Genomic DNA, 26,271 nt, shown 5'->3' on the forward strand with positions numbered 1-26,271 from the left:
AAAAACCCAAACCAACCAGAATAAACAAAACTTAGACTTAATCTGTCTCATTATGTATCAGTGGGAGTAATTAAGGGCCCAGTAAGAGGGAAAATCTTCTCCTTTAAGCAGTCATATCCATTTTTAAAGCTAATATTCATTGTCTAATTCTGAATTTCAGGCATTATTCCCCTTTGACAGCCATGCTGGCAGTCCTGTGCTTCTCAGATTCTCAGTCCAGACACATTCATTGCAGTCCTTTGAACCTCTGAATAATCAGTGCTATAGCTGAGGTTTATAACCATCTAAAAATGTGGTGAAAATGGTATTGTATGTTTTCCATTTGATGTTATCACATGCTTCCCATAGCTGATTATCTAACATTTTTAAATCTTTCTTTTGCTTTGATGGTGGCATAATTGTCACATACAATTATGAAATGTATTTTGAAGAGAGATTTAAATGTATAAAGTTCAGTGGGTAGTTGAAAACTCTAAGTCCATGGGGCTATTGAGACTGTGCTTTTTAGATAATGGGATAGAACAAGATTGTGACACTTACCTGATAAATCAAGAAAAAATGGAAGTCTCAGTCTTAAATAGGAGATTATTCTCCATTACTCTGCATGCAAATGTCTGTGTCTTTCTTTCAGCAGACCAGTTTGCATTTTTCTCTATTTCTTTCAATTTATTCTAACAAGTAATTATTTGAGCTTACTTTTCAAGAAAACTTACAGGTTGGTAAGCCCAGAAAGCAGAGGTGTTAGCCTAGTTATTACAGAGTTTGTATACAGTCTTCAGGCTTTCAATTGTTTGTTTGTTCTGGAGACTCCTTCAAAGCTGACTATGTCTTCATGGAAATGTGATACTGATTGCTCTTATTTTGATCATGTCACAGAGCTGCTCAGAGTTTCCAAAATGAAAGGATGAAAAAACAGAGATCCAACAATAGAAAAGAGAAGCAAACTTAACAAGCAAAGGATGTCCTTATGTACTAAATGTAATCAAAACAGAGCTTGTAAGGTTAGGTCTTTAATGTCAGCTGTGCCCTTTTGTCTATCACACAGAAGTGACAAAAATTTATACCACTTCTTGGCCTCTGTTGACAATAATGGTAAAAGAGAGAATAGCAAGTTGCTAAATTATTCCGTTTGAGTGATATAAGCTATTGATCATATGTAGTTATTGATCTGATTTCTTATGAACTCTTTCTATTTTCATGAGTTTCCGTATTTGCTTATCTTTTCTACATAATGCTTACATATAGTTACAGTAGTACTATTCAGAGACCATTCATCGTGAAAGCTTTGATTCTGCAAAGACTTAAACATATCCTGTATGCACCAAAAAGCTGTCTCAACTTAGAAAATCAAATTTACGCTAGATTTATTGTGGGATTTGGGCCCTAAGAGTGATGTTAGTTAATTTTTGTGGTAGTTTCTTCTGACATACTTGGTTGACTACCATAAAATTTTAGCCCATCACCTTGACAAATCCTAATAATAGCCAGCAATATATTGTATAGATTTCAGATTTCCTACGCTCTTGCTAATAAAACTTGAGGTACGCTCATTTTATTCACCTGCAAAATGCCTCTCTGGGAAAAGTTAAGCTGTTGTGCTTGGCATGTTAATTGCTGACCATTTCATATCTAATAATTAATTTAGCATCACTGCCATACCTGCATGCAGAATTTTTCACAATTATTATGAAGAAAACTTAATTTGGATTTTTTTCCCAATATTTCCAGCATGTGGAAATATAATCCTTATATTGAGAGATGACATTAATTTGAAATTCATTCAAATTAAAAAAATTGATTAAAAGTACCCTTAGAAATAGTACTGCCTCTAAATTTCTATACCCTGTATCTATTGTTCCCCTGTATCTACTTTCCCCTTTTCATGTTTCTGTTTTTTAAAGATAGATAAAGACTGCACAAAAAAGAAATTATTCTGCAAAATGTGATGCTGACACAAAAAATAAAGAACCACCGTGTTTTCTCTAGATTTTCCCTGGTTCAGTAACACCAAGTAAGTACAGGCTCAGTTTTCCAGTTGACATTGTACAAAATAGTTTCTACTTGACACAGTGGTAACTGAACTACCGTCAGCTTTGTCCAACACGTTGTGGAGTAGAGAGGATTAAAATTTCTGAAGAACTTGTTTCTTTTTATATTAACAGTATTTATTCCATGATAAATATTCAGGTTTATAAGACCTCATTTTTAGTCTGCCAGTCTTGTGTTAATGTATTTTTGGCATGCAGCAAATAATCTGTTTTATTTCAGGAAGGAACACTAAATGACAGAGTTTCTTATTTTTGTACGCTTTGCAAAAAGAATATTCTTAACAATTTTATTGTTATAAAACACTGTGGTATTCATTCTTTGAATTTTGGCGTGTTGTACCAGGAATGCATGTGGCCTATTTATTAGAAGAACTAGGATGTTGAAAAGGATTGCTTCTATCCTACTTTCTTCAGGAACTGACATTTTTATTCTTATGCAGTTTTCCTAGTGGAATCTTTACTTTTTAAAGTCGTAAACCTATTGTTGTGAGAGATTCTCTAGCAAAGCTTAAACTGGATCTCAGGAGTTTGATGCACTCTGTTTAATGCAGGCAGTGTAAAAGAAATTTTAAATGTATTATTTAAAGGCACATTAATCTTGCCACTATAATGGTGTAATAATGCATACCATAGAAGGTTTTCATAAACTCAGCTTCTAAAAGTAACATCACAGTATCTTTCTTTTTTTCTCCAAGTCAATTCTTTGTAGAGATAGCAATTACGCATTCATCTCTGTCTCTTACAGCCTGATTCCATATTCAGCGGTGAGGTAGGTAGACCTTAGTCCTTACACAACAAAAAGAATATTTCTCATTTGGAACAAATGGAGGATTGTCAAAATAAACAAATTTAAATGTGTACCTTTTTCAATTAAATTAAGTAAAATAGTTAAATGCTTATACAATGGATTGAGTATAGGTTTGTCCTATACTCATTATTCCTGTGTTTTCATTGGAATTTTAATAGGTCTGCCTTTGATTTTTTTTTTAATTAAAAGAACCACTATTAGTTAGAAAAATTGTTTTTTAAGTTTAACACTTTTAAAACCACACTCTCTGTAAGTTATTTTACAACCCTTAGAGCCCAGCATTTTTCATTTAACTATGCTCATTGCATTGGGTTCTGGTTTGTTTTGTAGCGGTATTGTGAAAACATTAGGCATTCATTAGTATAAGAGTATTCTGTAGCTCTCCTGAATATGTGCAATGAAAATCAGGTGAATCTTTACTAAGAACTAAGGCATGCAAAATGCAAGGACTTGGTGATACTATGAACCAACGTGATAACTTCTTGTATCTGAACAAAGCTCAGGAAAGCGTTATGCACACAGCAGTCCAGATAACTGTTTTACTTTAATGGAGATATACAGGTTAATTACAAGTTTAAAAACCAATTGACAACCTCTGTTGTTAACCTTCCTTCTTGTGATATGAAAGGGTTTGTATTTCTGCATTAAACATGTTCATAAAAGTGTTAGCTAAGGGATGTTTCTACCAAGCTACCTTTTCAGCTTCAGCCTATGCGTGAATATAAAGTATAGGAAGAGTTTCCATTCTCATTTCTCGTTATTAGATACCTTACTGAATTGGATGTCATTTGATAACTGTAGTACTGTGGCCTTCAATAAGTTTTCAGCCAAGCCTTTCGACCCCTTCTATTTCCAGCCAATCATCCTTATACTTTTGCAGATTTGAGTTAAGCATCCATTGCACAACCTCGTTAGAGGGGTTAAAACACAGCGGACTGTCTGGGTGGCTCCAGTGTAATAGGGCTCAAGATCCCCATTCCTGTGGCAGGTGCCTAAAGCAGACAAAGGTCCTGCTCGGCACTGTCTGGGTTGCCTGTGCTGTCTCTATCAGTATAAGCAGGGACTAAGATATATGTGCCCCCCTAAAAGTGGGATTCCAGTTCTCTCTGTGATTCTGCTTTGGGAAAAAGGAGAAGAGAAAGCATTTTTTTTTCTCAGAAAGAGGCCAAGAGTAATCACATCAAACTCCCACTTCTTCCAGCCCAATATTCTGATGCTGATACCTCTGCTCAACTAGCTGAAGAAGCACTTTAGAGCTGTTATATGCATTCTTCTGCTTGACTCTGTGTTCACCATTCATCTATAAAATCAGTCTGGAATACCACAGATGAACATAAAACTCCCTTAGAATTACAGAAATGTAGGAAAGGACTAGTTGTCGGAAGGGACTAGTTGTGAAAATTCAACCAGTCCAGTCAAGAAAGCCCAGTTGTTTTTCTTCACCAAACACACCACTGGTATCAGCATTAAGGATAAATGCTTATGTAAGTACATAAGAATAGCCCATAATGGTGTAGGCTCTGCTTAGTATTCTGACTCCAAACAGGAGCCCTAAGCAGATGTGACTAGCAAAATCAGGAAAAGCATATATCCACTCTAATATTCTCCCAACCTCAAACTATTTTAATTCATTTAAATTAATTAAATTAATTTTAATAGTTATATAAATCATTACTTTTTATATAAATTATTAAGAATTAACTAAGAATTTTAATATCTTTTTTATAATCCCCACTGAATCTGTGTTTGAGTACTTGTTCAGGCTCCCCTTGAATCCCTGTAAAGTTCTTGCAACCACAGCATTCTCCATCAAGGAATGCCAGGTGTCACCCACCATTGTTCTTTTTGAAACCGTGCTCTTACTAATGTCGTTTGATGATCCGTAGTTCTTGTACAGAAAAACAAGCGTGCAAAATCAATTCTTATCCTTATCCACCCTTCTTATGTCATGTATGATTTTGTAAACCTCTGTCATACTCTCCTTAAGAAGGCTGGAGAACATTTTCAGCCAGACCCTCCAGAGCTTTTGATCATCCTCGTTGTCCTCCTCTGAACACATTCTGGGTCTAATATGTCATTTTTCAGTTGAGAGATCCAGAGTTGTGTATCTTACTCAAGGTGCAGGTGAACTGTAATTTCTACAGTGGCATAATGTTACCCACTTTGTTCTCTATTCCTTTCCTAAGAATTCATACTGTTTTACTTGCTTTCTTGACTGCTATCAACTGCTTTCATTCTTTATTAACTAGTCAATGAAGACTTTCGAAGGTGTTACTTAGCTTAGCATGGCACTCTTCTCAGTGTTTACAGTAATATGGCATCAACCCACTTTGGTATTATAAAATGTCAGGTAAATAACAGAGTCACATTCTCAGTCCTCCTAAAATCTACTCCATTACCTTCTGGTTTTCCCCTGAGTTATTGAAATGTGTATTGTATCACAGTGGGAAAAGTCCTTTGTTGAGTTGTGGTTTTTTTCAAAGCGAAGTGTTAAAAAATGAGAGTGTTCATAGTCCTCTGGATAGGGAATGATATAGATACAATGCATGTATTTAGAAAAATCTAGTTTTTTGCTTCCTTTTCCAAACTTTCTGGGACTCCATCTTTCCCAGCTTTGATAAATTGAGTAGCAGATGACCCTGTTGGCAGAGGGAGGATATTATGAATCATGTTTTGAGGGCAGTCTGACATGAGATCCAGTAAGAGCTAAATCACTTGTCGTATCAAATCTTTGTCCAAAGTTTTGGGATCTGCCATTTCATAGCATGCCAGAATCAGAATCCTGTCATAGTGTGGCCTCTGAGATGGTCCAGTTTGCATCTGTTCCTGAAAGAAGACATTGTTACAGAATCATTTATTTTCAGAGGCTGTCTCCTGCACAGCGAAAGGATGTTACCTGGCTTCCTTCTCCAGCCCTCTTTGAATCAGATCATGTAAAAGTGTAGCACAGAAGCAGCATCCGTCTCCATATTATCTCAGCAGTCAAACAATGAACTTTTACAGTCTGCTCATTTTCCCCTATGGCATCCGAACTTTTCCTGGTGCCAAGTTACCTTGCAGTATTTGTTCTTAGAAAGGATTAAATTCTGTGGAAAAGCTAACGACTGGAAATGGGGATCTTCAACAGGCAGACTCTCTCCCATGAATTGAAAGTCATTTGAATACTGGTAGCTAGGAAATAAGTGTTTAAGGGCAAATACCTTTAGATGACAGCTACACCTATAGTCTAATGAAATTTGCAAAGATTTTTAAATTCAGGTTAAACATACTTTAAGGAATCACTGCTTTCAACAGTGTTTGGCCCAACAGTGTTTTCTCATCTCTCAGTAATAAAAATTATACAAAGGTTCCCAAGAATTATCTGTTATTTCTTTTTCAAGGATTACAAGCCAAACTGCTTCCTCTTCTACCTCAATTTTTTTTTTTCCCCAAGACTGTGAAAATGTAGAAGGAGTAGGCCAAAACCTGTGCTCCTTTATAGAACAGTCTACAACAGTATCGTTGGGCAAGAACCCTAAAAACATGTTTTTCTTCATAGTACCACAGCTGTCTGCCAAAAGTGCTGGATCTCATTGATGAGAGAGCAGAACCAATTGTAAAGAGCAACTTAGTCATAAAATAATTCCTCTTAATTTTCACTTTTAATATTTATTTATTTGTTCCAGCATCATATGAATAGAGTTTCTTAGCAGACCTTATATATTCATCCTCATTTACTAGACAGCCTATCATAAAGATATTCAGCTGTTTAAGACAGTTGTAAATTTCTGAAAGGTAACTCATAAATGCAGCATCCATGTACAACACAAATGTCAGCGATTTCTTGAAAATAAGTCAGGAGAGGTCATTGTTAGAAGTATTTCTGTAAGATTCCGTAGCAGCTGATGAAAGATTATTAGTCCCCAGTAGCTCCATCACTTGTGCTTTGTGCAAACTCTGAAGTTAAAGGTTATGAGTGCTATGGTACTGTACAGGTGCACCGTGAATAGTCTTTCACTCAGAATGATTCTCATTTGTTAAATTTGGAAATGTACTTTCTCCTGGCCTTAATTTTCATGTAGTTCTTCATATTCTAAATGGCAGCTGAAGGCAAGCAGAAATAGTGAGTAATTGATTTAACAACCTAAGACAAGTACAGGGAAGTAGAAAATTTTGTCTTAGTGCTTGATGTGACCTGAGAGAGCTTCTTTAGACTTTTTTTCTAAACAGTACCTCAGCACCTTGGGCCAGCAAAGTGGCCTTTAAGCCTGAATGAGCATGACTTTTTTTTTTCCTCAGTGCAAAGCTCCAGTATTTCATCTTTTCAAACTGTTTTACAGCACTCAGAGCAGAATTATATTGACAAGGTTAGAATTCATCTCCTAGAGGATAATACTGTGCTCCTCCTGTTAAGTGCTAATACAACGCTTACGTGTTGGTACCTTAATAATAACAGCCCCGGCTAGCCTAATGAAAGTACTGAAAGCAAACAGTACTCAGTGAGATTTTATTATGACTGAAGTGACTGCAATTTGAGACAAATTATCCCTATTTTTGTTCCCATATCAAAAACAGAAATGCTAAAGCAATTGCTACATGTTTGGTATAGAATTAGACTCTACTATCGTTAATACAGATGTAAGAGCATTTTTCATGTAAACAGCTCACGAGGGTCAAGCATCAAAGATATTCTGTGCAAAATGCTTGTCAATAACTTTGTGAGTGAATTTTGAAATAAAGTGCCTGTAACCTGTAATTATTTCTTCCTCTCAAAGTTGAGAGCGAGTGGATGAAAATTGAGCTTGTGAATTGAAGGTACTGTGAGTTATATGGCCTTATCGACTTCAGGCAAAATGACAGGTTTGCCTTGTTATTATTTTTGCTTTCAGAGGTCAGGCAATGGACAATATTACCAGTATATACTGCGGTATAAGCAAATGGGTATCTAAAAAAAGTTATTATCTGTGTACACAAAGAAGATGGTGTAAGTCAGTAATATTAAAAATGCTTAATATATTCTCTTTCCATAAAAATGGAGGAAAAAGTAAGAAAAAAAATAATCTGCTGGCCAGAATAAGCATTTCAACTGCTCAAATATTTGAACAGTTGTTCAAAAAAAAAGTGTGTTCAGAGAGCTGATAAGCTCATGTAAATGCATACTTTTTGAGAGTATGTATATCATAAAATGGGGTCGCTTTCCATAAATAGACCTTGTTGTATACATAATAGGAGTATGAGTATATGCATTTAAGTATAAGGTAACAGCAGACCTAAATGTGTGTACTGGTTTTGGCTGGGATGGAGTTAACTTTCTTCATAGCAACCTGTATGGTGCTATGGTTTGGATTTATGACCAAAACAGCGTTGATAACGCACCAGGGTTTTTAGCTATTGCTGAGCAGTGCTTACACAGCGTCAAGGCCGCCTCTGTTTGTCACACTGCTCTGCCAGCAAGTAGGCTGGGGGTGCACAAGAAGTTGGGAGGGGACACAGCTGGGACAGCTGACCCCAACTGACCAAAGGGGTATTCCACACCATGTAACATCATATTCAGCCATAAAAACTAAGGGGAGGAGTCTTTGGGAGGATAGCTATTGCTCACTGTCTAGCTGGGTATCAGTCTGCTGGTGGGGAGGTGTTGAGTAATAGCCTTTGCATTGCTTGTTTTGTTTTTCTCCTTTCTTCTTCCTTTTTTCTTCACTTATTAAACCATCTTTATCTTGATCCACAAGTTTTCTCACCTGTGCCTTTGGGGAGGGAAGGAGTAAGCAAGCAGATGTGTGGTGCTTAGCTGCTGGGTGGAGTCAACACACCACAATGTATTGTTCCTAGTTTAAAGCTCTAAGGTTGTTTTTGTTTGTCTTCAGATGAAAAAGGATTGAATACATAGCAACAATACAGGGACAAATAATTCTTTTATGAACTCATCTTAGGTTTGTTATTAATTCAAAGGTAGTGCTAAATGCACATAGGTACAATACATTTGGGTTGAAATGGCTACAAAGTCACAATTTCTTCCTCTGTCTCATGGAAGAGTGTTTCAGTATTTTGAAACATTATATTCACTTCCTATACCTGTTAACATGCTACAGTGCAATTTATACTAAAATTTTTACGAAGTAGTAAGCAGAAAGCCTGTCCCACTTCCTTTTCTTCTGATGGTATTAAAGAACTTAGTTACTCCGAGTTAGCTTACCAAGTTAGCTAATTAAATGTGCTGGTTGATGTGAAAAAAATTTAAATATACTTTCTAAATGAGCTCCGCTATTAAGAAAACATGTTTCATCTTCTAAGAGGGTTTGTTCAAGATCATTCTGCTGTTCAGGACTACCTGAACTGTATCTTTGCTGTATCTGAACTGTGTCTTTAGTACTCCAACTTTTAAAATAAATCTTATGTGCTTACTAACTCATTTCTGTAGTTTCGGTAGTTCCTACCATTTCTGTTCTTCAAAGACCATTGGTACGGAAAAAAGTTACTGTATGCAAAAGACTTTTTTTGATTGCAAAATGAGTGCAAAATACATTATGATCAGCATTTTTTTAAATGGTACAGGCATACTAATAGTTTGAGATTGCAAAAATGAGCAAATATTAACTGTCAGACAAATTCATAATTGCTCAAGATGACTTTTCAGTAAGAAGGAAAGTTTAGGGGAGAAACAGTCTCCATGAAATAACTGTACTGCACATACTTTTTTGAATATATCAGCTGAAGAAAAGCAATATTAATTTCTACCAGCTCTGTAATATCGATGGTATTTTGTTTATCTTTTAGGTTGAAGATTCGGAGACGTATCATGATGTAACTGCAATGTGTGGGTTGCTTGCTGTGGTTGTAATATCTCACCTACCCAGAGATGCTGCCATTGAATGGCATGTTGTTGCAGTAGTTGATGATCCACTCCAAAGAAAACATTTTGCAATGAAGATGTTGTCAGAGGGCTTCCAAATTGAGTGTGAATCCGTGGAGTCTAGTTCTGCATCTTGTGCATCAATCTCTGTACGTCTGAGCTTGATTTCACCATCCACTTCTCAGCTTGATTTAGATGGACCTCTTCATGACTTAATTGCTATGTTTAGACAAGCTGTTGAGAAACTTTCAGAAGATTGCAGTGCAACTCCTTTGTCTTTTAGAGCTTTCTTCAAGGAGGATGTCTTTGATGCTGAAACACTACAAACAGGTAAGACTTATGATGACAGAAACCAGGTGTTTATACTAAGCATAAGGTAATTTTTGTTTACTTCTACATAAGGTTTCATTGGAAGAAGACATTTTAGAAGTGCCTTTCAAGGATAGGTGGCCAAGAAGGCCAATAGCATCCTGGCTTGTATCAGAAATAGTGTGGCCAGCAGGACGAGGGAAGCGATTGCCTCCCTGTACTCGGCACTGGTGAGGCCGAACCTCGAATACTGTGTTCAGTTTTGGGCCCCTCACTACAAGAAAGACATTGAGGTGCTGGAGTGTGTCCAAAGAAGGGCAACAAAGCTGGTGAAGGGTCTGGAGAACAAGTCTTGTGAGGAGCGGCTGAGGGAACTGGGGTTGTTTAGCCTGGAGAAAAGGAGGCTCAGGGGAGACCTTATCGCGCTCTACAACTCCCTGAAAGGAGGTTGTAGCGAGGTGGGGGTCGGTCTCTTCTCCCAAGTAACTAGCGATAGGACAAGAGGAAATGGCCTCAAGTTGTGCCAGGGGAGGTTCAGATTGGATATTAGGAGAAATTTCTTCACCGAAAGGGTTGTCAAGCACTGGAACAGGCTGCCCGGGGAAGTGGTTGAGTCACCATCCCTGGAGGTATTTAAAAGACGTGCTGATGTGGTGCTTAGGGACATGGTTTAGTGGTGGACTTGGCAGTGTTAGGTTTACGGTTGGACTTGATGATCTTAAGGGTCTTTTCCAGCCTAAACGATTCTATGATTCTATGATTAAGATACGTTTGTTCTTTTTCTGGTTACCAGGCATGCTTCTCATGTAGAAAGGCTCTATTCTTGGACGTTTTGAAGTCCAAACAGGATAAAGCCCTGGATTACTTGTTCTGATCTCACAGCTGACCTGACTTTGAGTAGGAGGTTGGATTAGACAATCTCGCTCCAATCTGAGTTATACTGTGATTCCATGAAAGAGAAGTTACTGAGAAATCCAGCCACCTCAGGGTCGAACATAGGGAGAATGAATCTTTTGCATAAAAGTCTTTGAACAGTTGTCCATTTGGTAGCCTATTTTTGTCATGATCTAGAACTATGTTCAAATAACCAAATTCTGTGTGCTAACAGGCACTCTTTTGAGAATAAATAATGAAATATTAATGTTTTAAAACAAGGAAATGGTTGTATCCTCTAGATTAGAGGGTGTCTGGTTTTGAACATGGGCTGTTTTCTTACCAACTTATTTAAATAGAACTTGTTAACCAAACAAATTTACTGTTTTTTCCCCAATGTTTATTTTTTCAAAATCTCATTCGCTTACCAAGTAAAGAGAATACAGAACAATAAATATAAAGTCACAACTATAATTTATTTCTTATGTTGTACATCTGTATTTTGGGCTATGATGAATTTGGGACAACTAACATTATGCAAGAGCACAAAAGCTTATTTTATCTGTCAGGCCTACAAAACTGGTAGACCATACTTGTATTGAAATCAGTAAGAGCTTTGTTATCAATTTGAGAAGGAACAAAATCAGATCCTTAGTCTATATTTATCTAAAACATGCATGCACTTTAAAAATCCTTGCAGACCACAACTGATCCATATTAATTAACTGACGTAAATGTTAGCCCTCAAATATTCTACTGTCCTATTTTTTTTTTCTTAACCTGCAGCAGTTTTTGACGAAAATTCAACTTGACATTGTTTAATAGATTTAAAGTACAGGAATTGAAAGCTATAAAAATGTGGCGTAGAATAAGCATATTTAATCCAGGAAGCAAGGAATGAACATATGGTCTGACAGAATGTTGTTGTTTTTACTACATCTTGTTTAAGAGCTAAAAGGAAACCTGATAAAACATGTTCCTGGCATGGGATTAGCATTACCGTTTTGCCTGCTCTCTTTCTCATATTTCTCAGGCCATAGAATAATTACTTCCAAATAAATTTAATTTGCTTTTATTAAATATATTGCTCAATATAATGTATAAATTGTGCGCATAAAATTTTGATTCAGTTCATTTCATGTTATACTACCAATGGCATAGACATAGAAAGATTTGTTGTGATTGTCATATATTCATTCTGGTTGTGTTCAGATCTCTGCACTGTCATAATAATTCCTGTCATTATAGCAATTTTATCATTATCCCCACTGGTAAGAAATACATTCTTGCAAATCTGTAGAATATATAGAATACGTTAAATTTACAAGTAGCACTAATTCATTGATGAAGAATTTAAAAATAACTTTTTTCTACTTAGGAAAAATTTCCAGAAAGTTCATGTAATGGGAAGAAGAAATATGCTATATATTTGAAAATAATTTCTGAAATGAAAATAGTTGTTGCTGAAATGTGTCTTACTGATAGTTTCAATCTGATATAAGACTATTATATATATACTGTTTCTAATTCAAAATCAGAAGACTAATTTTTAATATATTGTTAAGACACAGGGACATATTTAAATGTTCTGCTAGTATGTGTCCTTGGAGCCTTGAAAGGCATGTAGTCTCCAGTAAAGCCTCCGCGGCTTTCCAAAGGATGCAGCATATTACTGAACTATGTCCTTGACTGTCTTTTGTACAATTATTATAATTATACTTCTCATAATTTAAAAATGTACTCACACATATATATTAACTCTCAGTTAAAAAAAACACTGTATAAGGTCTCCAAGATGTTCCCTTTCATTTCAGTATCCCCCAGACAGTGTCCATAAGCAAGATGACATAGTCTGTGTTTTATCTTCTCAGTTATTATTGGCAGTCTTTAGTTTTGATTGGCAGAACTACTGCAAATGGTGTGTGTCATTTAGTGTGCTTCACAGATGTAATATACCAGAACTAATATCGGGTCTTTCTTTTGAATCCAGTGATATTTTAACCTGCCTATATTGCCAGCCCAAGGTGTTAGAGATTGTTAAATTCTGATGACCGCAGCTTCTTCCAGTTTCTCATAGTGTATTCCTGCTTTCCTTTTCTTGAACCTTAAGGTGGTCCTCATGTTTCATCTACAACAGCCCGTTAGCTTGTCAGCCTTCTTACTAAATCTGGATTCAGGAGCAAGGGAGAAAAAAAGGCATGTTTTACATTACCCAGAAGTTTAATTCATTACCTGAATAGAATTTGAAACATACATATAATATATTTAGGCAAGTTCAAATAAGCTTGTTCTGCTAATAGAATGCATGAATCTGAATGTGGCAAGTCAGAAGAAGGAACAGTACTGGCTTCCAAAATGGCACTGGTTTGTCTCTTGTCAGCTCTGAGCATGGCCAAAACTTGCTCATACCTGTCTCTGTAGACTTGCCCTAAGATACTTTGGGTATTTGGATGTCTCTGTGGTGATTTCTACTACCTCCAAAGGTTACTTTCTGTTGCAGAGTATGTCTAAGTGGGTATCAGAATTTACTTACGCTACTGATCAGATAGTTGGTAAAACTGTCTTTCAAATACAGAATAGCATTTTACCAGGACACAGGATAAAGCAGAAATGTAGTGATCTTGACTTGAAAATCTGCAGGCCTAATTCACGGACTTTTAAAAAATAGTTTCCTTGATGTGGCTGCCAGAACACAAATGATACTGAGAGCAGTTTTTCAGTTGCCATTTATTAATTCAGCTCAGGTAGGGCTGGTTGCTAACCATCTGCATGATGATCCGTTAGTGACATGTTTGATCTCTGACATGTGTTAGACATTGTTAATCCCACAAGTAGGTCTGTCCTTTTGGAGTCTTCAACTACCATCAGATGCATTGTCTGCTGAGGAAAGATAATATTAATAACATAGCAGGGGATGCTAGACACTGCTATTCAAATATTTTTAATGTGAAACACATCAGACAGATGTATCTATAATGGAAAAGACAGAAATTATCATGTCTCAGAAATCAAGAGAGATGGTTGAGGACATAACTGTTCCAGTCTCAGTGGATTTCAGGTGGACTTCCATCATGTCATAAGATTAGCAAATAGTCTTCAATAATTCTTGTAAGATCTTGACTTGCAATGTATTGTCTCCTCTAGCAAAAGTACGGAAAAGAATAAAGGTACTTTTTTCTGATTAGAACTTAAAATCATTGGAGTGAAAGGAGGAAATACTGCCACAGATCTTCTCAAATGAGCCTCTGATTAGATGAGTGCTTTTTTGGTGCAAAGAAATTGTCGTTGATTTAAAACCGTCCAAATAAATTAGAGAAATTTGTTTGTACCTGACACAGTAAGATGAGAACCAGGAATATGTATACTCTGCATATTGTGACAGGTTATTGGAAATTATTATAGCCAGTGTTACTGATGTCAAAAGAAGCTAAAGTTTTGTAATGCAAATTTGAGACAGATAGCTTTCTGTCATCCTAAGACCAGATGTAAAGTTTTATTGAACAAAGTGTAGTACTGATGGTGAACTTCTCAGAGGCAATCCCTCATAACATACGAGAGCATTATGGGCACCATGCTGAGACCACAGAACGTGTTAGAAGTAGGAGGATTAGATTAAGCTGACATATATACTTAGTAAGATGCTGTTAAGCCTTTAGAATTCTTTAACATAAATTTGACTATTTCTTTCATATTCTCATTTAAATATGCATTAATATAAATGTGTCAGGATGATTTGCTATACCATCCACTTGACTAGATTATACTTCCGTATAGGAAAGATGAATGTTCATAAGTCATCCCATTACGATTTCACAAGCCTTGTTCACAGGATGTATGCAAAATATTTTTGAATATTTATTAGGGAGTAGAAAAGGTCCTGCATTCACCAGAACATCATATTACATAATCCCTTTTTAATACTATAGAAAAAATGAAGTGGGAATATAAAAAGGCAAAAGAGAACAGGAATAGAAAGACAATCTGGTAGCAGCATTAAAATGAATATATAATTAGTTTTAAATGTGGCTGTATGCTGTAAGCGCTTAGGACTAAAAGGCTTTTAGTACTTACATGTTTATCAAGTTTCAATGATACTGTAGTTTAAAAAAAATTCTAATATGGGTCGAGTATAGTTCAACTGGACTCTAGAAAAACTTGCTTGAAATGGGACTGCTTCTTCTGTTGAAAGAGAAGCCTTGGTGATTAGGCACTCAGTTAGGAGTCCTTGCACTGACATAGTAACACCCTGCCGCATGTACAACATACTGCTTTTAAACTAAAGGTTTTCCATCTGATAAGATTTAAAGTATTCCATTTATTAAAATACTGCCTTATCAAGATATTTTCCAGATGTTTTCCAAAACACACAGTTTCCAGTACTGGTAGATATATATTATGTAGTGTAGAAAAGTGGAAGAAGATCAAGTGAAGATACCAAGATGCATTTTCTTAATAACGTATGTACATGTGCATTAGATTTTAATATTCTTTAACTAATGCACTTTAAATTCACACTGGGAATTTATTTGAACTTAACTTTCTTGATGGATATGCCCTTACACACTGGGAAACAATTTCCCATGGGGACAGCTGGAACCTCAACCTCCAAACATTTGTACACAGGCCTACATGTTCTCCTGTGAGTAATTGGTATTTACTCAGCAGTCATGGAGAACTACTCATGTGAGTAGAAAATAAACAGTCATTAAGAACTGTTTACTGAGTAACAATGAAGCAGGTACATAAGTGTTGATAATGTTTAAGTGTTGGTTCTTTTGAAATCTAGCTTTGCAGCCACTAACTAATGAAGTAGTTGTTGTGACTAACGTATATAGTTTGGCCAAACAAAAATATTTTTTAAATATCATGATGCTGTCTGAAATAGGCTGTAACAACTGAACTTGGTTTTCTACCAAATTCTATTAATTTAGGCTAAATGGAAAATGTGAGAACAGTTTCCAACCTGAAAGAAGAGGAAAATTTCACTTTAAATTTCTTGGGTTTCCTGTTAAGAAAACAAAAAATTTGCCAAGTATAATAGTTCAAGCAGCAGACCTACACTGCTGCTGCTCCAAAAAAAAAAAAAAAAGAAAAAAAAGCAACAAAGTCTCCCAGCCACAGACAGGAACAAAAGGAAAGGTTGTCTTCTGCACACCGCTCAGACTGCAGCACAGGTAATGTCTACAGAGAGCCCTAATGTGCTGGGGGTGTGTGTCTCTTTTCTGGACTGTTTACAGCCTTAGGCCCATTTTTGTGTCTGAGAACTTCTACAAATCATTCAAGCTTCTCCCATGTTCTATGCCAAGACCTACACTGCTGCTGCTCAAAAAAAAAAAAAAAGATTAAACTAGTACTTGGGGAAATGAATCAGATTATATTATACATAAGCAATTAGGAAATATTGATGTGATTCATGAGTGTGTTTGAAATGACATTTTAAAAGGGTAAAAGTAGCTAAATTTGGTCTTGAGCCACAGAGGTGGCTTTGCAATCTTGCTATTGCTACCCAAACCATCCAGTCAAGAGATCTGATATATTAAATTACTGTTAACATGCTGAAATTTTAAACTTTTTATATCAGTTTTCAAGGTTGTGCTGTTATTTTATCTACCGCAAGTCACTGTATACATATTTTTAGTAGAACATCTCATAAAATTATGGGGAAAGGATTTTTTTGTTTGCTATCAATGACATGGGGAAATTGTTTTAATAGTAATGTTGCCTCTTCACTGAATTTGCATAGGAAAGTGTTTTATGCCTGTGAGGCAGCTTAAAATATATTAGATGCTACTTTAGGGCAGTGGCCTTCTGTCCTTTAGGATGGGAAATTTATTTTTTAAGAGCACAGATACTAGATTGAGAAAATTTCAACCACTCAGTGCCAAGGCCAGGTAGCAAAGTTGGAACTCGTCCTTATTCAAAGTGGACAGCATGTGACTTCTAAAGGTTATGTATTGCGCAGTCATACATAAAAATCTTGACTAAAACTTTAAATGGAAATAAATTCCTTAATTGCTTGACCCAAGATTGATCTAGAACAAATACCTTTTATCCTTGATACAGAACACTAGCAATATATTGGTAAGGTTGTTTGAAAGCTACTGTGTACAACTTCATATTTCTTTCAGAATTTCTGCCACTAAAATCTAAGATACATTTATAGGTTACACTATCCCTCCTATCATGTTTTCACATTATGTTGAAGCACTCCTGAGCTCTTCACCAAATGAATTATTTGTATGGACTTTTTAATTTTCCTGTTGATGTACCCTGAAGTGACCTGTAGGGCAGAATGGACCTGCCATAAAACAGACTTTTTGTAGAGAAAGTCATAGATTATAAAGAAGAATATCCTAAGTTTGCTAACATGTCAGAAACTGATTTGCTTTCCTCACATAATTAGTTTGGAAGATGCTAGACATTTTTTATGGTGATCCAGGCAGTGGCTTTGCTGATTGATGTTAGTTAGTAAGTTATCTCAGTAAATACTGTAATTTGTTCAAAGCAGTAGGCTACAAGGTGAAAATCTTAAGAGAATAGATGTAAAGAAACATGGAATGAGAACCCAATCTATTCTGTAATGAGTCAGAAGGGGTAATTTTGATAATTAGCTCTACAAGGAGTCTGAACAAATTTATACTCTTCTGGAAGACTGGTATTTTCTAGACAAGTGTATGTATACATGGTCTATCCGTATGTGCGTAAGTGTCTGTATACAGGCATAAAATGCATAAAGTACAGACGTCCTACTACAATGTCAAAATTAATTTTGAGAAACTTTGTTTAGTGCTTTGTTGACAGAGAACAACTATAAAAGCATCTTATAACAATGACATCAGGCATGCAATCATTGCCAAATTTGGATCATCTGGTGTTTAATATGTGAGGCATATATGGTCTGTCTATCTATCCAGAAACCATTTGTGACAAACTCGGTTTTTAAGGACACATCACAGATTACGGTTTACAATTACATAGGAAGTTTTTCTCTGAAATTATTTCAACATGCCAACATTTTGGCACCAATTCTGCAATTCTAAATCAATAAACATTGAAAGAACTTAGATTTCTAGAGACCTCTGCATCATTTGTACAGATCCCTCTCTATATTACTTTTTATTTATAAGTGAAGAAAAAAAACCATGGTGGTGTTTAAACCAGTGAGATAACATCTGACTTAGGAAGTCCACTGATCTTAAAATAATTGTAGGCTGAAAGTGAACTGGGGATAATATCATACCTGCTTCCCTTGTTATTTCTCATTCTAGATATTTATTTAGGACCATTGCTTGAAACAGAATACTGCACTAGATGGACCTTTGGCATGACTAGCTTGTCTTTTGTATTTCTTCTCTTTAGTACCTAAATGCTTGCCATTTGCTCTTTGTCTAACAGACCTAAGAAATAATTCAATGAAAGAAAAGAGTGAATTTTGCAAGGAAGAACAGTGTACAGAGTTACCTTTCCAACCAATAGCAGTATAAATAACAACATTCTAATGGTAGCAGGAAGATCAATGAGTAGGTGGGTAGCTTGTTCCTGGGGAGGTTCCTGGGTTGGTTCAATGTGTCTGCTGTCCCATCAAATGGATGATCCACAAGAGGGTTGAATGACCATTGGCTGTCTGACCGTTGTCAGTCATTCTGTGACATAACCTTTACACTAAGAAGTACCGGTTCAATCTTCTTCTCTGATAACTTTTCCTAACCACCTTTGAAAGTATTGCTGATTGACAGCAGAAGCTGTACTTCAGTATTTTTTGTCCAGAGAAATCAAGGATTTTTAGCACTGCTATATCAATAGCCTGGAAAATGGGTATTATATCTACTGACTGTCAAACTATTAGGTTTGACAATAGACCTAATTAAACTAGGACTGCAAACTTCCTTTCTCCTTGTACTGTTAAGTGACAATTCACATGTGCAGTTAAGTATTTGAGACTGGAAATTTTCCTGCCCTGGCAATATGTGTGAGAAGCCGACAAATCTTTATTCCCATGGTGTTTTTTTCTCCTCCAGTTTCCTAAAGCTTTTGGATGCATTACCAGATCCTTATTTCCCAGGCTTGGGCTATTCTGCTGAGTCCACTCTCCAGAAATTGCCCTCACAACTGCAGTTCTGATACCGAAATCGCCCCATTGCTTGGTCTATGTGCTCAGAGCAGTAATGGGCATCACTCTTGAACAGAAAGAGGAAGGGCCAGGTGTCAGAACTAGCACTGACTGGTAGTCAAAACCATCAATAAATCTTACCTCAAAGCCTTCCACTTCCTCTCCAGTTTCCCTTCCAGTTCTTCCTTCTCCAGTCTCTCAAAGTTAATTTCTTTCTGTAAGATCTTGCCTTTTGCCAACTGTAGACAACACTGATAGAGCCTGTCAGGTTTTGTCAGATGCCTTGACTATCAGAAGTCATGCTTAGCTTTCCTCATTGGGACTTCATAGAGATAAGCAGCTACTAAAAATCTAACTTTTAAGGGCGCTAATAAGTGTAATAGGTAAATAGGCAATGGCTTAAATTCCTTTTGAAACTTCTTCCAGTGTCAGCCCTGTGGAAGTCCTCTGTCCTGCAAGCAGTAGGACATGGTATCTTCTCTTCTCTGTCCAGATATATTTGTTCAATATACCAGGTATCAAATTCAGCTGTCAGCAGTCTCTCAGCAATGCATCTGAACAGTCTCTAAGGTTATCCAAAAAGTTTGGCCATTTGCTTGGAGACAGATAAGATCTTCTTGTTATCTAATGGCATGGAATAATTCTTTACAAAGATGTGAAGCTAAAAAAGAAATAGAAATAATGCCCTGATTCAAACCACAAATGCAGGCAGAAACTTAACAGTATGAGAAGATGATGCTGTGGGCATAGTTTGCTTTAATAGCCTAGATCTTATCTTTTGTCCGTATGGGTAATAGAAGTGAAAGAAGCTACCTTCCTGAAACCCAGGGACAGCATGGACATGAGGATTATTTATTGCTCAGAGTGAAAAGTGATGAAATGCCTTTGTACCCCATTGTCCATTTGTTTCCCCTGCCCTTGCCCCTTCTAAGACATCTCTCTTTTGGACTTGGGGAGGCGGCCTGAAGACAGAAGGCAGGGCAAGGAAACAAGGCCTGTTTGTACGCCACAGGTATGTTAGGGCAAAAAAGTCTCCAGTGTTCACTGCCTCTGGTGCGTAATCAGTCAAAGTTGGACTGTGGAGCCAAACTTTGCATCCTAAATACTCAGCTTACTGTTTTCATTGTTATTACTCAAGAACATCCCTTCTCTTGTTTTCTTTATGCAAATGAAAAGATACAGACACTTTTTCTTTTTTTGAGGCTGCTAAAATGTGGATCTGGAGTTTCTGTTGATTGCAGCCTCTTAAATTCTGGGAAAACTGCGACTGGAAACTGGTATGAAGGACACCACTTAATAATTATTGTCTTAATTTTAGAAGTATTACAAATCAGATTTCTGATTAAAATATTTTCAGCATGTGTTTGTAAAGGAGGGGGTTTTTGTTTCTGAAACACCTTTCAAAGTCATACTCTGACTTAGGAGGAAATACATAAAAACTATGCTTAGCATCCATAAAAGTATTATAATTTTGTTCAATGACTTACCACCCGTTTAACAAGTTGGGCTTGGGGTTTCATTTCAGTTATCTGATATAATGATGCCATTACACCAAGAAAAAGTGAAGAGGAAAATTTGTTTTGTTGTTTTTGCCATCTGCACTGTAACTTTAATCCAAGAAAATAGCTGTAACTAACCATGAAAAGAAAGTATTTTGCCATTGTCACACTTATGCAAATTGACTTTGCATAATATATGCAGTGGTGCTCCCAATAGTCTATTTCTCCTTAAATGTGTGATAAATTTAGGTTTAAAATAGCATAAAGTTATTAGGTATAATTGAGAAATTTCCAATCCTTAGAAAAACAAGCAATGAAAAATTTGTATTTTTTTCCTTTCTTTGGACTTTGCTCCGCTTTTACTAGTAATGCATCATATCTGCTGTGTTAAAATCCAATTAATAGCTCTAATTCAGTGACACTGAAAGCACATTTATAACGTAGTCCCTTCAGGCACTTCTTTTCTACTCACACTGTTAAGTCTAGAGTATCAACATTGGCTAATTGGAGAACAGGTAAATTTTCTCCATTGTAACAAATTAGAGCATTCCTTCTCTTCCTACATTATTTCTGAATGGCAGGAGTGTGGCCAGCAGGTTGAGGGAGGTGGGCTGGCACACCTGGAATACTAAGATATGATAATAAGAGAAAGAGATCACCAAACTGGAGAAAGTCCAGAGAAGAGCCACTAAAATAAAAGGTCAGGTGAGTGGCGTATGGAATATATGAGAAAAGACTGAAGGACCTGGCTTTGTCCGCCTAGGGAAGAGAAGGCTATGGAGGAACCAAATTGCAGTCTTCCTTTACCTTAATAGGCACTGCAGAGAAGGAGACAGGATTTTTTCAGAGATGCACCAGAAAAGGACAAGGAGCAACAGTCACAGGGTGCAGCAGGACAGATTCCAGTTGGACACAAGGAATTAATTTTTCTCCACAAGAGCGGTTGCATGCTGGCACAGGCTGCCCAGAGGCTGTGGAACCTCTACCTTGGAGGTCTTCAAAACCTGACTGCACAAGGCTCTCAGCAAACTGGTCTAATGTCTAAAGTTACCCCTGCTCTGAGCATGAGGGAGGTCGAAGTATATGATTTGCAGAGAACCTTACCAACTAAAATCATTCTATTATTCCCAAAATTATTCTATGATTCCATATTATTATTAAATTACAATGAATTAGCCAAAAAGAGTGGCATTTAACTGCAGATTCTGGGGAAAAAAAAAAAACAAACAAAAACAAGAACAGTTTCTTTCTGTCTGTCATTAATACTCCACAGTCTTGCAAAAGATGACTGCCACTCCTTACTTGAATAATAATTACTGAAACCAACAAGCAAGTTTTTCCTATTGGAGTATATCTTTGAAAGAGAAATGTTTCTTTAGAAGTGTCTGGATTCTTTGTTCTTTTTTTTTTTTAAACTCATTTCTCTGTAGTGTCCACATTTGTCCTTTTTTCTTTCCATCTCTTTATCTTAACAGAACTCATACAAGCTCAGAATTAGAATTATCATTGGGCTGTGATATCTCTGCAGTATTTCTTATGACAACGTAAAGCCAATGTGTTTCCAGAGTCTAATTCAGGTGATAATGATTGAGACACCTGAGGATGAGGAATCCTGTTATGAAGTTAAATAATTTATGTCGTCAGTAATGTCATAAGTTCAACTGGAAAACTCTTTGTTTTCCTCATTTAAACACATTAGTAGATGGTTATATCATTTGATACGGGGGCTAAATACTAATTTAACCAGGTTTTAGTAGGATTTGGAAAATAATTTAAAGATAATTTTCAAGCTGTAAAATTTACAACTTTTAAACCTCTAGAGAACTTCAAAACTTTGTTCAAAACTTTTGCTCATCAGGAGATCAAGGCTTTATGAATTTTGAAAATCAAAATGAATTCTCTTCACCTAATAGTAATATTGCTGGAAGAAAAAAAGAATGAGTATGTTGAAGATTGCCGTTTCTGATATTTAGAGAGTACTGACTTGTCTTTAATCATCCTGCCAGGAATGTATGAGTCGGTATACCAGATAACAGGGTGAAATTAGATGTAAGAAAAATAACATTATCTCACCTATTTTACTCTCAGCTATATCACAGCCATATACTGATGCTATGGATGTAAATCCATTTGAGATATACAAGCAGCTTCCTGTTTGTGGCACAGAAGGATAAAGTGACTTGGTCACTTCACACAAGATGGCAAAATTATAGAGCTTTATTTTACTGAAGTTCTTAGCTGAAGTTACAGATGCTCAGCAGCTCTCCAAATGAGGTGCTGTTTAAAGGCAGCACAATAGTAAGAATAGGTAAGTAGAGCCCTGAAGAAGAATAGTTCATTGAAATGCAGGCCTTGTTCCAGAAAGGAGTCTGAGATCAAATCTGTTTTGAGATTGCTCTTCTACTGGGCAGAACTTCATCATTTTAGAATTGTCAAGGGATCTTGTAATTTCCAGACTTTTATGAAAAGCATGACTAATTGAAGCCAGCCTAAGGCATTTTTTACAATTACATACATGAAGATAAATATATTCTCATTTAGCTGATTACTCTATTTTTCTTTTGCATTAACTACATAGAATGTGCTTTGAATTCTTTTGTTTTATATCACGTAGCCTAACTTACCTGCTGTGATTTAATCAAGTATTTGGGTCACTCAAACTATAACAGCAACAGAAATAATCAGGATTTCTATCTTTAGATTAGGCTTTTTTAATTTTACTTTTCTTCTAAATTATTTTTTTTTTCTTGTGATTGTTTTTAACTGTGATAGTATGCAAACCACTTCAACTTTTGATCCTTTAAAAGTTTGGAAACAGAAACCTCAGCTGTTTAACAGTGCTTTTATTATAAGTATTGCTTGTGATTTTGGGCTTAACTTGTTTGAAAATACTTTATGCAGGAGTTTTGCAAACTTTTTAAGCATATTAAAATTTCATTTTGATAGGGAACATGCTGCATAATACATCCTGGCTACAGAAATTAATGCCACAATGCTTATTTTGCAGTAAGTTTACCATATGATGCCGCTTCAAAAAATGTCTTTGGCAGGTATTAATTGGAAGGAACATTTTGGTGTTTGGTGTTAGGCAGGAATTATTCTAAGCACATTGCTTACAATGCTGTTTTACATTTTTTTCCATGTTCTTTATGTTTCACTTTTCATGAATATACTATAGACAGGCTGAAAAGCATTTCAGAATTTTTCATCACTTAAAGCATACTCATTCAAAGTCAATAATTATATTAAAAAGACTTTATCAGTTCCAAGCTGCATTGATGTCATACTTAAGTAGATCTGCTATAAGAGATGGTATATTTTTAGCTCTGAACTGGCTGGCAACCCTGTATTAATTATCTTAATCATTGTAACACACATTTCAAAAATACCCTGTCAGTGCCTCCCACTATGTCATTTAGGAGAAAAAAACAAACAATACACTATGCAAGACAGTAAGACTAAATATGCTTGTCCAAACATAGGAAAACTTGTTTATTTTTCTGACACACAAATGAGAGCTGTCCAAGGCTTGATGGAAGAGCATGACATGCCGGCCAGGAGGAGCTATGGAATTAGAGGCAAGACCTTGGCCCATTTGAACCAGAATGATTCTAGTGAGAGGTTGCAGTCTCTAGTTCATCCAAAGGATGGTACCTGCTCTGAACTATAACATGCCAGGACACATAAAACAAGCCCAAGTTTCAGAAAATACTGAGAATCTGAGCTCTGAAAACCAAGTCAAGCTGAACATCAGACATCATTCGCTACTGTGGTTTTGCTTTTTAGGTGAAATGAAATCCCAATCTATTGAAATTAACAGAAATTATGTTATTAACATTACTGTGAAAGAACTTCAGCACAGTTGACCCAGTTCAAAGGCATAATTTGATCCTTCATTTTCAATAGGGAGATGAAAATGCAAGGCTTCATCTTAAAGCACTCCACTTGCTTGGTCTTTTCTGCTCTTCCATTTCAGTCTCCTATTCTGTTTTTCACCTTTTCTTTTTACTTCCATTCATCCCTTGTTCTGGACCACATAAATCATGTCTTAGGCTGAGTCATAGAAAACATGATACAAGAGTAAAACTTGAAGGCAGGCACAGTGAGCCAACTGCAACAAAACAAGATGTAAAAATCAAGAGGCAGCAGTTTAAAGTTTCTTGATCCAGAAAAAGGAGATGTGACTGACATAAACCAGACTATTGCAAGCAGGATTATAAAGCCAAAGCTTCTGTTTTAAAAACGTGTTCTTCTGTGTTGAAAATATGATTGGTAGCAAGAAGTGGTAAGCAAAAACGTGTACAGAAATTCACAGCTTGGGTTCTACTGGGTGTTATTTATTAAATTAGGAGCCACTAATGTGTTTCTTTGTCCCCGCTTCAGAAGGAAAATAGTGGCACAGAAACAAAAGAAACACAGTCCTCACACCAACCTGAATGCAACACATCCATCCTGTTGGTCATTGCCAATATTTAAAAAAGAACAGGTTTTGTATTAACAGGAGGAATAGAGGTATTTGAAGACAAAACATTCCTTTTTAGGCTCCTGATACTGTGAAGTACTTATGTGTCTCCTGCGAAGTGCTGTGTGCTCTTCATTGCCATTGGAATCTGCATGGAGACAGCTGGACTCCATTTAAAGTGGGGTAGAGTCAGCGGCCAGAGCAGCACAGCTTTGATGCAGGAGAAAAGTTCAGCTTTGCCTTGGTATCACGATTCCTAAGCAAACTGGAACTTTCTTCTGAAGCAACGTGCAAGTCAGTGATTAAGATAGGCCACAGCTTGCATGGTAAAGTCCAAAGTTTGGGTTTAATTTGTTGAGGGGTTACAAAAACAGTGTCACCTCTCATCATGCACCAGAGTTGCTTAGTTGTTCATTTGTAATAATGGTCTGTTTTTCAATTAAAGAGAACATCTCAATGCCATTTGAAATGCTCACTGTCGTTGACTGAGTAGGCTTAGATTGTTGTCCCCTCTGTCACTGACCTTGTGCAGTTTGTCCATGACTTCAATACAATACATGTTTGTGCAAGATCACCGGATTCCCTAGAAAACTCATGGCCTCCTACATACGTTATGCTTAAGCACCAAAAACTTTTCATGAGTTTAAATTATCTTTGATTTATTAATGTTTTTCACATGGTGTTCTGTCTTTCCTCTCCTTATAAAAACAGTCCTACACAGGACTTGGAGAGTGTGTGTATTCAGGGCTTTGCCCTGCAGAGAATAACCTCCTTTCATGTTGATTCCATGATGTTATGACGTACATTTTAAAATCTGGCAAAACAGGAGAGAGAAAGAGGAAAGCAATGCAGTACTTTTTTCTGGGTTCTTGGTGATGCATCAGCTTTTAGTTTGAAAATAGAACATGAAGCAGCCTCTGTACATTCACTTCATGGTACACAAATTTGACCTATAGCAGTGATAACTTAGCCTTTTACTCTTCATATAAAATCAACTGAGAAATAATACTGTTATTTATACAGTTCCTATAGTAAACCTCATGTTATCAATTATGAACAGCAAGATGGTATGATTATAAATTCTTATGGTTTAGTTACTGTAAAACACTCACAGATAATATGGTGTGTAATGTAAATCCTGGTCATGTCTCTAGGATACAAAATAGCCATGAATTATTATTACATATTTTATAGAAAGCCTTTCAGAATAAAAAATGAAATTGAACACTTAAGAAAGTATGTGGGAACTGTAGGAAATTGTCCTGGTTTTGGCTGGGATAGAGTTGATTTTTGTCCTAGTAGCTGGCATAGTGCTGTGGTTTGGATTTAG

The 26,271-nt window shown here is 36.3% G+C and overlaps 1 protein-coding gene across 1 annotated transcript in view; it reads left to right on the forward strand.

The window, feature by feature from the left end:
• DPH6 (diphthamine biosynthesis 6) overlaps positions 1 to 26,271 on the forward strand; it is a 214,684-nt gene that overhangs the window by 158,979 nt on the left and 29,434 nt on the right. The window contains exon 13 of the mRNA XM_009290341.2: positions 9,613 to 10,018. Within this exon, the coding sequence (XP_009288616.1) occupies positions 9,613 to 10,018 (406 nt within the window). The remainder of the gene's footprint in view (positions 1 to 9,612; positions 10,019 to 26,271) is intronic.

The sequence above is a fragment of the Aptenodytes forsteri genome, unplaced genomic scaffold, assembly GCF_000699145.1.
Source record: "Aptenodytes forsteri isolate BGI_AS27 unplaced genomic scaffold, ASM69914v1 Scaffold108, whole genome shotgun sequence".
NCBI classification, from domain to species: Eukaryota; Metazoa; Chordata; class Aves; order Sphenisciformes; family Spheniscidae; genus Aptenodytes; species Aptenodytes forsteri.